Source organism: Mytilus edulis, chromosome 3, assembly GCF_963676685.1.
Source record: "Mytilus edulis chromosome 3, xbMytEdul2.2, whole genome shotgun sequence".
Classification (NCBI taxonomy): Eukaryota; Metazoa; Mollusca; class Bivalvia; order Mytilida; family Mytilidae; genus Mytilus; species Mytilus edulis.
In genome coordinates, this window is record NC_092346.1 from 99,703,171 (window position 1) to 99,714,373 (window position 11,203).

An 11,203-nucleotide genomic window follows, 5' to 3' on the forward strand; every position below is an offset into this window, starting at 1 on the left:
GAACCAATATCGAGAATTTACAGTATTTCCGTATTTCAACATGTTCGAATAAAAGAAAATTAATACAGACTTTGTCCCCATTCACAGGTAAGATCAGGTAATGCCTGCCTCATATTAAAAAATGAAAGCTAAGTCTACAGAAAAAATAAGAAAAAATTAGCCTTAGGATAACGACTTATTAACACACCAGGATAAATATGCATGAAATATTTTCCACTGGACGTAATTAAGCAAGCAACAGACAAGGAAGACTAACATTAAGTACAATGTGATAGTATTTATAATACCGTTTCTGGGCATCTAAACCCCAAAGGCGAATCTGTCTATCATATAATGCAGCTTCATCTTCAGTTATATTCTCTTGATCACTCATTTTTCATATGTCTTTTCAGCCTCAAATTTGCCGGGTTTATGAGAGACAAATATAATTTGATTGGGTAGTTCTCCTAATTTCGTGTATTTTTGGACCAATCAAAATTGATGTTACATTTTTGGTTTGGCCAGCGGCATAAAACTAGCTTTTGTAACTTTAAACAGAAGATCTATCCACGCAGTCACCTGTCAAAAGTACAAGATGTTGCTAGAAAACGATACGGTAATACACACTGATTAAGGAATATTGAGTTATTTTGTCGAAATTGGTACATTTACAACTACTTTTAATGCTGGTGCTATTTTCTCTTCTTCAGATTTACGAGTGTAAAAACATGAACAAACTCAGTAAACATGAACAAACTCAGTAAACATGAACAAAGTCAGTAAACAGGAACAAACCCCCTGTATGGTGATTATACCTCTATAGAGGGATAATCCTTCTTTAGAGGGATAAAATTATTCCTCTATAGAGGGGTATTTTTGTTTGCACTGGATTTAAAGCAAATTAGGGCAGAATGGCATTTTCTAGTTATATTGGCTAATATGAGGCAGGCATTACAGGTCTGTGAATGGGGACGAAGTTTGTTTAAATTAATTTTTGTAACTTAAATATTTGTTAAAAAAAGAAACGGAAATACCGTAACGTTTCCGATTTTGGTTCTGTTGTTAGGGATTTTACTTGTGACGTTATTTAAGTTATGACGTCATGTTCAATGTAAAGGATTTTACTTGTGACGTTATTTAAGTTATGACGTCATGTTCAATGTAAACAAAGAAACGCAATGCATCAGATAACGTTTATTCATACCAAAGACAAAGAATGATTAAAAATGAAATATATTGGTATTGTGTTCCTTGAGTTCCTATATTTTACTAGACTAATCAAAGTCTCACGACAACAAGACCGGAAGAAGGAAGTAGAGTTATGTGTTCTGCGCAGATCCGGAAATTAAAAAACTCGACAAAAAAAATAAATTAAACGCTTTTGAGTTCATTAGTACAATGAAAAATTCGGGAAATTTTCCCGATTTTAAAATTATTTTTTTTTATTGAATTTTCTACTGTAATAGGGGACTTCGTCCCCATATAATCTCTAGCATTATATGCATCAACATATGCACTTTACTAAAAATTTACTTTCCATCATGGTGAACAATAGATTTTATATTTAGTCAGATAAGCATCAAACTGGGCATTTGCATATTAAATTAAGTACATCAATTGGTGCATCAACTGTTCCAAGTTACTGCCATGATAAGTAGAGAATGCCATTCTGCCCTATATTGATTTAAATCCAGTCTAAACAAAAATATCTCTCTAAAGAGGGATAATTTTACCCCTCTATAGAAGGATTATCCCTCTATACAGGTATAATTACCATATCGAGGGTTTGTTCCCAACCTGGTAAACATCAACCATATTATAATGCACATATTTACTAATTTACATTTGCTTTTTATTGATTTTGCTTTTTTCTATTTTTCTTTTTTTTGATGGTTCAATATAGAGACAGAAAGCAGTGCCCATTCAAAACAGGAGATCAAGGACAATTTGTTTGCTCTCATTTTCCGCTTTTTTTGTACTTGTCAGACATTCGTACATGTATACACTTATAGATAAACATATTTTTCTATGTTTTCGTGTACCTTACTAGGACCAATGACCTTTCTGAGTTCAGATAATCCACTTTTTCAACATTCAACACATTCTACCTTCATTCTATGCAAGTTTGACATCTTGAAATATGTCGACCAATCAACCTTGATTTCCGATAACTAGGATCTTCTACCTTCTATACGATTAACAAGTGATTTCTAATTATAACCTAATATTCATATGCAAAAAGGTAGAAGATTATCTGCGATCTGGGCACTGCTTTCTGTCTCTATATTGCACAAAAAAAAAAACCAAAAAAAAATCAAAATCAATAAAAAATCAGTAAATTAATAGTAAATATATGCATTATAGAGACAGAAGAATAGGGCTCTTCACGGTTAGTTCGGCCACATTGGATAGGGGGCAGATTTTTTGGAAGGAGGTTGAAATGGTATGAAAGTGTGGGAAATCCTATGTGTGTTTCCAAGCAACAGCTCTGTTTTAATGATGTTTTCCCGTATTTTTCACACCATTTTTACCTCTATTATGAAAATCTGCCCCCTATCCAATATGGCCGAACTAACCGTGAAGAGCCCTATTAGGTCTACTTATCGCTATACACCTTATCACTATTCCCAGCTGACCCGATAATCTGTCCTGCTTGAACTATTGACGTCATACAACAATCACTTTTCCATTGTGGTGTCAGATATTTTGGATTATGATGTCAAAATTTTATTGGAATCTGTGTGAAGTCGAGTAATGGTGAACAAATATCAATAAGGTGTATTTGTCTGCCATTAGTCATTACTGGATATCACACAGGTTCCAGTAAAATTTTGACATCATAATACAAAATATCTGACACCACAATGGAATAGCAATTATTGTATGACGTCAATAGTTAAGTGGGACAGATTCTCTGGTCAGCAGGAAATAGCGATAAGGTGTACATGTATAGTCCAGATTGCTCTGATGTCCAATTTATCGTTTATTTGTTTTCTATAACTATTAGCATTTACCCATCAATTCCAGCATTTTAAATTTCATTTTGAAATATTGTCACATAACCAAAAAATAAACAGAAAGTAAGGCATGATGCATTATTGGGCCTGATTTATGCAAATTAAATTACACGGAAATGACCATAGGAACACATGGTTCATTAACGATGCAAATAAGCTGAATGGATGAGTGTGTTCCGATTGTTATCATGTTTGGCTAGAAAGGTTCAAGGCTTAAATTAGCATAGAAATTTGCATATTTACATGAAAGTCTTGAGAAAGCATACTGTCAATGTTGTTTTGGAAAAATAGTAAAATGGTTATCCTTTTCATAAATATTGTCTCTACATGTACATTGTATGTCAAGGTTCACTCCTTATTGACTAAAATGAAGGCATTGCAATACATGTTACTGTCATTCCCTGATATTGTAATTAAGGCCTGGCAATACATGTTACTGTCATTCCCTGATATTGTAATTAAGGCATGGCAATACATGTTACTGTCATTCCCTGATATTGTAATTAAGGCATGGCAATACATGTTACTGTCATTCCCTGATATTGTAATTAAGGCATGGCAATACATGTTACTGTCATTCCCTGATATTGTAATTAAGGCATGGCAATACATGTTACTGTCATTCCCTGATATTGTAATTAAGGCATGGCAATACATGTTACTGTCATTCCCTGATATTGTAATTAAGGCATGGCAATACATGTTACTGTCATTCCCTGATATTGTAATTAAGGCATGGCAATACATGTTACTGTCATTCCCTGATATTGTAATTAAGGCATGGCAATACATGTTACTGTCATTCCCTGATATTGTAATTAAGGCATGGCAATACATGTTACTGTCATTCCCTGATATTGTAATTAAGGCATGGCAATACATGTTACTGTCATTCCCTGATATTGTAATTAAGGCATGGCAATACATGTTACTGTCATTCCCTGATATTGTAATTAAGGCATGGCAATACATGTTACTGTCATTCCCTGATATTGTAATTAAGGCATGGCAATACATGTTACTGTCATTCCCTGATATTGTAATTAAGGCATGTCAATACATGTTACTGTCATTCCCTGATATTGTAATTGCACCAAACTTTATGTTATACAGTACTAGTGTTATAAATTTGAGTAATCCTTTATCTTACTAGATATTGTGAAACAATCTACAAAATGTTCTTTATCATTATGAGTTTGTACAGTCATGTATTTTTTTTCAGTTTTTAACAGAACTGACAAAGATGTTTCAGAAAGGAAAATCCTCAGGTTCATTGATGTTAACAATGAAAAGATGTAAGTTTAAAAGAGATTCATCTTTACGAAGAATTGTGAAAGAAGGGTTCAAAAGACAATTTTTTTATAATTTTCAATTTTTGAATAGGAAAACTGAACAATTCATTTATAAATTTATGTGTTTCAATTTAATGTAAGATAAGATTTTTTTTTATTTATTAAACTACATGTACATTGTATACAACCATGACAACACAGGCTTGAAAAAGCTTTGACCGAATATAAACACATATATATAGACAACATAAACACAATAATAACATGCATTACTGTACATACTCAAAAAATAAGCATTATATGTAGAAGACTTGATTTTTTAGCATGTCTTATTTTGGTATACATGCATGTCAGTTGACCATGACCAGATGTTCATGGTTCAATGACTTCTTGATATCTTGTTACTTTAAGCGTAATGACATTATGTGTATATGGAAGTTATAATTCAATATCTAAAGTTTTTTCCTTTTTATATACCATTTGCACCATTTGAACTGTTTAGAAAAATTGCAACTGTTGACGTTGAATTGTGATCCTTTTGATATTTTCACTGAATCAATACTGCCATTGACTGTGCTTATTATTACTGAATATATGAATATAGAAATAAAGAGATGTGGCCCATGGTTTGATTGAAAAAGAGGCAACTACCAACCATGAACAACATATAAAAAAACAAAGATGTGAATTGATAACAGGTTATCATAAGACCTTTAGTAATGAGAAAAACCTTAACTGTAGTATACTATAAAATGACCATGATTTAACTATGAAATACAAAAGGTGAATCATTAAATTATAACAGCAGAAAAAAACTAGAGTTCTTATTAAAGCTTGTATACACTTAACATGATAAAATGAAAAACAATAAATAGAAAAGCTTGTATACACTTAACATGATAAAATGAAAAACAATAAATAGAAAAGCTTGTATACACTTAACATGATAAAATGAAAAACAATAAATAGAAAAGTAAGTGTTTGTATATTTCCATATATTGTTATTCTTATTTACATTATAGAGTCCTATTTTCTATGTAGAAATAAATTTGATCATTTAAGGGGATGGTCATACAAAGCCACAGCCTAGAAAAGGAAATCTCCCAGATCCAACAGAATTTAAATGTTTAATCAGAGCCTCTTTGGGAAATAAAAAACTTAGTACAGTGGTAAGTAATGGCTATGTAAGAATTACTAACACATTTGTACGGAATGGTCATGACTGGATGTTACTCATTATGTACATGAAGGCTGGTAGACATTTACAGGTTGTTTAAGTAATGAAAAAAATAACATGTCATTTGACCAAATATCCAATTAAGAGTTACAATGTAGACCTAAGGAATCACTGAATAAACAAGAGAAAAGTCTGAAACATTAAAAATTTCTTGTCACAAATATTTGAAATACACACATATATCTATACATGTATTTTATTTTATATCTTGATGAGCCCCTTTTATAAATACCACATAAAACATGCACACTCACAAAATTTTAGCAATACACAAATGTAAGTTAAGATGAATAGCATGGAAAATGATAGTTTTTAGTAGGCTTTTATCTATCAGATTAAATCTTGCATCTCTTATTGATATAAAACTATTTTATCATATGTATTATACATGGTTTAATTAGAAGAAGGTGAGCATTTGTGTGTTACTACCAATTTCATTTGCTCATTATTTTTTGAGGATTTTCTTCACCTGACTTTCTCGAAGAAAAAATAAAACAAATATAAAACATGGATAATCTATCCAGCCAGGATCTTCTTTTATATAAATACTTCAGCTTTGATAGGAAACCACCAAATGCAATTGACACAAAGACAACAAGATAAAGCTAAATGTTAAAACTATTAGTGCTAATATATTTGTTTATAGTATTTCAATGCCACCATTAATTCAATACTGGTATTGTTGATCTATATGTTCACAATTCATTGCATTTAAGGTGGACATACATGTATTTGTCTCATTTTAATGCTGTTTATATATATTTCAGGTCAGTCAAAAGGATGTTAACAAATTTCAAATGGTATGTACATACGTCCCAAAATTGGTTTATGTTCTTTAACTTTACTTTGCCTCAACCAAAATATTATGAAACTTATTAACAATATAATCACATCCACAAAACACAGATCAAGTTTGAATTTTAGTGGTGTCACTTTTATTGTTGAATAGTTATGCCACTTTACAAATGGAAAAATTGCTGAATATTTTGTTTCTATTCTTTCATTTTAGTTTACCATAACCAAATGTTATGAAATTTATACACAATAATTATTTCCACAAAACACAGATCAAGGTTCAAATTATTGTTCTTTTCTTTTTCATTGATGCTTTATTTAAACTATTGCTAATATAAATATAATGGATTTTATATTCATATATATGATATGAACCGGATATATGGTCCAATGTTTTAACAAATGAATATTATTTTGCAGGCTTATGCTAACTTATTGAAAGGAAATATGGATGGATTGAAAAAGAAAGACAAGAAATCTGCTACAGGAAAATCAAAGTCAAAAGCTACACATTAATCATATCATATAACAGGATTCTTACTGTTTTATATAATAGAAAATTTCAGGATTGGTAAGGGAAGGAACTCTTGATCTGTGTGATAGAACATACATTGTTAATATATAAATGTGAATTAAGCTCTCCTTACATTATAATCATCAGAACAGCTGATTGTTCATTAGATTTTTATGATTGTTTTATGTAACTTGTTAATAGAAATTAGTCAACAAACATCAAATTAATATTTTACAACCATAGAAATTAGATCTATTCAGGAAAATAATTATGACCTACCCTATGAAACAAAAATCATACATGATGACCTATAATGTTTTCAAAGATTCACAGTTGAAGTAAAATATTTAGTAGGAAATTTTTTCCTAATGTTGCAAAACAGTTATAATAATAATTGTGTCAACTTTGTTTTTAAAAGCTACACATTTCTATGTAATGAGACGTTAAGTTTTGTAGATAGAAAGAGAATTTGTGCAATGAGAGTTGATATTACTGTGTATGATGTGAAATGATGTATGAAAGGTTGTTTGAATGAAATTAATATCAAAGCAGTTAGAAAATCTTGTGTAACTTTAAAAGGATATGATATATGTTGTGTTGTGCTTTGTTTATGAGCATTTTATTAAAACATATGTGTTAAAAGAAATAAATAGAGGTATACAAGTGATGTTTTATACATTTATTCATAATTTTTTTTTTACATAATCAAAACTTAATGAAAAATAGATAAACAATTAAAAAAAAGCTACCAATAGATATTTGTCATCAATTTTACCTTGATAATTATTAATGTTGGCAGATATCAGGAATTTTTGACAATTTTTATTTGTTTAAAACTTCAAATAGTCAAACAGTTAACTCCTATAAATAACAGTTTATGAAAACAAATTCATAGAATCTAGTGATTTCTGAAAATATTATCATCTACTTTTTTTTTTAGAATTAATCAACAATTTTCCTAAAAGGTTGAAATACAATAACCAAAGATTTGTTTTATTATTTTTGTAATTTCCTTAAATGTAATATTGCGCTAATTAATTTATGCTCTGGATTTTTATTATTTTATTGCTTTCAGACCACATTTGTCTAAATTTATTGTAACAGACTTATATTGAAGAATATCATATATCAGACAATTGTTTATAGCAGGTTTTTTTTCCATTGATGCAGAAATTAATGTTTATGAGGTCCTAATTGACAGGTTTGACATCTGTAAAGTGTAGCAAGTTTTCATGTTTCATAGAAAATATTGTGATGTACATGTTGCATATGTGAGATTTATAACCATAGACAACATTGAGTTGATGTTAGTGATTTGTAGAATAATCAGGAAGGTAACATTTATTAAGGAAAACTGTTGTCATTTTATTGGTAGTTTGAGGTGTTTTGAGTAAACAGAAAAATCTGATGTATTATATTAGTTGTATCAAGGATTTGTATAGTACTAATCCTTGGTTGTATGGTCCTTTATTTTCATCAGAATCATACACCATTATTATATTGAAAAGAAAAATTACTACAAGTATGTGTGGATAAACATTTTCTAGTTTATTTTATTGTAAGCATTTTTCATGATGAATGTTATTGATAGGTTAAATATACACAAACTATTATTAAGTAATAAACAAAACTGTTTAAAAATTAAAATTAAAATTTGTTTAATATTCTTTGTTTGCCTTTCATGATTTATTTTGAATACTCATCATCAAAGTATAGTGTGTTTAGTTGTTATCGTTTCACAGATGATATTGGAAATGTTCCTTATGTTGTAACTACAATCCCCTTCCTTTTTCACGAATGTGACTACCAAATGAAGCTTTTTACCATATTTGTAATAATATAAGCAACACAAAGGTGCCCCATGTGGAGCAAGGTCTGCTTACCCTTCCAGAGCACCTGATATAACCCCTAGTTTTTGGTGGGGTTTATTTTGCTTAGTCTTTAGTTTTCTATGTTGTGTCTTGTGTACTATTATTTGTCTGTTTGTCTTTTTCTTTTTTAGCCATGGCTTTGTCAGTTTATTTTTTATCTATGAGTTTGACTGGTCCTTTGGTATCTTTCACCCCTCCTTTGTTTTCACTTCGTGTCCCTTTAAACTTCTACAGTATCACCTAAAAAACTGCATAGCAATTGAAAAGGATTTTCTTTTATGTGACTTGAAATTAAGGTCTGACATTTTGAGGTTGTTTACTTCGCAGTATTTTATAGGAACAATTAGAGCCATAAAATTTGATTGTGTAGATTAAAAGGTTTATAACTTGGTTGGAGACTATATTCAGATACATAAAATGAATAGGGGAACTTTGCTTGAGGGAGTAAGAATGGCATTTTTAGCTCACCTGGCCCGAAGGGCCAAGTGAGCTTTTCTCATCACTTGGCGTCAGGCGTCCGTCGTCCGTCGTCGTCGTTGTCCGTCGTTAGCTTTTACAAAAATCTTCTCCTCTGAAACTACTGGGCCAATTTTTACCAAACTTGGCCACAATCATCATTGGGGTATCTAGTTTAAAAATTGTGTTCGGTGACCCGGCCAACCAACCAAGATGGCCGCCATGGCTAAAAATAGAACATAGGGGTAAAATGCAGTTTTTGGCTTATAACTCAAAAACCAAAGCATTTAGAGCAAATCTGACACGGGGTAAAATTGTTAATCAGGTCAAGATCTATCTGCCCTGAAATTTTTAGATGAATCGGACAACCCGTTGATAGGTTGCTGCCCCTGAATTGGTAATTTTAAGGAAATTTTGCTGTTTTTGGTTATTATCTTGAATATTATTATAGATAGAGATAAACTGTAACAGCAAAAATGTTCAGCAAAGTAAGATCTACAAATAAGTCAACAAGACCAAAATGATCTGTTGACCCCTTTAGGAGTTATTGCCCTTTATAGTCAATTTTTAACCATTTTTCGTAAATCTTAGTTATCTTTTACAAAAATCTTCTCCTCTAAAACCACTGGACCAAATTAAACCAAACTTGGCCACAATCATCATTCGGGTATCTAGTTTAAAAATTGTGTCCGGTGACTTGGCCAACTAACCAAGATGGCTGCCATGGCTAAAAATAGAACATAGGGGTAAAATGCAGTTTTTGGCTTTTCACTCAAAAACCAAAGCATTTAGAGCAAATCTGACTTGGGTAAAATTGGTTATCAGGTCAAGATCTATCTGCCCTGAATTTTTTAGATGAATCGGACAACCCGTTGATAGGTTGCTGCCCCTGAATTGGTAATTTTAAGGAAATTTTGCTGTTTTTGGTTATTATCTTGAATAATATTATAGATAGAGATAAATTGTAAACAGCAAAAATGTTCAGCAAAGTAAGATCTACAAATAAGCCAACATGACCAAAATGGTCTGTTGACCCCTTTAGGAGTTATTGACCTTTATAGTCAATTTTTAACCATTTTTCGGAAATCTTAGTTATCTTTTACAAAAATCTTCTCCTCTGAAACTAATGGGCCAATTTAAACCAAACTTGGCCACAATCATCATTCGGGTATCTAGTTTAAAAATTGTGTCCAATGACCCGCCCAACCAACCAAGATGGCCGCCATGGCTAAAAATAGAACATAGGGGTAAAATGCAGTTTTTGGCTTATCACTCAAAAACCAAAGCATTTAGAGCAAATCTGACATGTGGTAAAATTGTTTATCAGGTCAAGATCTATCTGCAACAACAAAAGAGAGTTTTTAACGACCTCGGCTGGCTATACAACCCTTGCACAATCAACTGAATTTTGCAGAAATCATTAATAGGATAGATTGCCCTTATATGATAATTTTTTATTACCTTTTTGTTTTTTTTGGCAAAGGGGGAGCAGGGGGTTGCGCAACAACAGAACAACTTCACAACTTTCTCATTACTTTGCATTTCTCGTTAGATAAATTTTACAAAATTCTCCCTTGAAACAACTGTCAAATTTAAACAAACTTGGTTTAAATCACCACTAGGATATCCAGGGACCACTGTGTATGATGACCCTGCCTGCCCACATGGCTGAAATAAAACAGGTTTCAAATGCACTTTTTAGTATTATATCTCTGAAACTAAACGACAGTACAACAGTTGCATTTATCATGCATCAATTGTAAATAAAAATATCAGGTGAGCGACACAGGGTCCTTGGACCCTCTAGTTAACATTACAAAATATCTGTTGAAGATTTGAGTTAAACAACCAAAAAGTGTTTTAAAAGATCAAAGGAATTTTTTTTTATGCTGTGAATTTTTTCCTTTTTTAGCTCACCGTTCCGAAGGAACTGTGAGCTTTAGCCATCACTTGGCGTCCGTCGTTGTCCGTCTGGTGTAAACTATTTCAAACATCTTCTTCTCTGAAACTACTGTACCAATTCCAACCAAACTTAATCTGAA

The 11,203-nt window shown here is 31.4% G+C and overlaps 2 protein-coding genes across 2 annotated transcripts in view; one reads left to right on the forward strand and one right to left on the reverse strand.

Moving 5' to 3' along the window:
* LOC139517945 (SUMO-activating enzyme subunit 1-like) overlaps positions 1-445 on the reverse strand; it is a 42,153-nt gene extending 41,708 nt beyond the window's left edge. The window contains exon 1 of the mRNA XM_071309504.1: positions 288-445. Coding sequence (XP_071165605.1) covers positions 288-373 — 86 coding nt within the window. The 5' untranslated portion in view covers positions 374-445. The remainder of the gene's footprint in view (positions 1-287) is intronic.
* A 33-nt stretch (positions 446-478) lies between these two features.
* On the forward strand, positions 479-8,498 carry LOC139517946 (signal recognition particle 14 kDa protein-like). The gene is made up of 5 exons (XM_071309505.1): positions 479-595; positions 4,219-4,291; positions 5,351-5,457; positions 6,293-6,325; positions 6,741-8,498. Exons 1-5 carry the CDS (start codon positions 575-577, stop codon positions 6,834-6,836), a joined length of 330 nt encoding a protein of 109 aa, XP_071165606.1. The 5' UTR covers positions 479-574; the 3' UTR covers positions 6,837-8,498.
* The last annotated feature ends 2,705 nt before the right edge of the window (positions 8,499-11,203 follow it).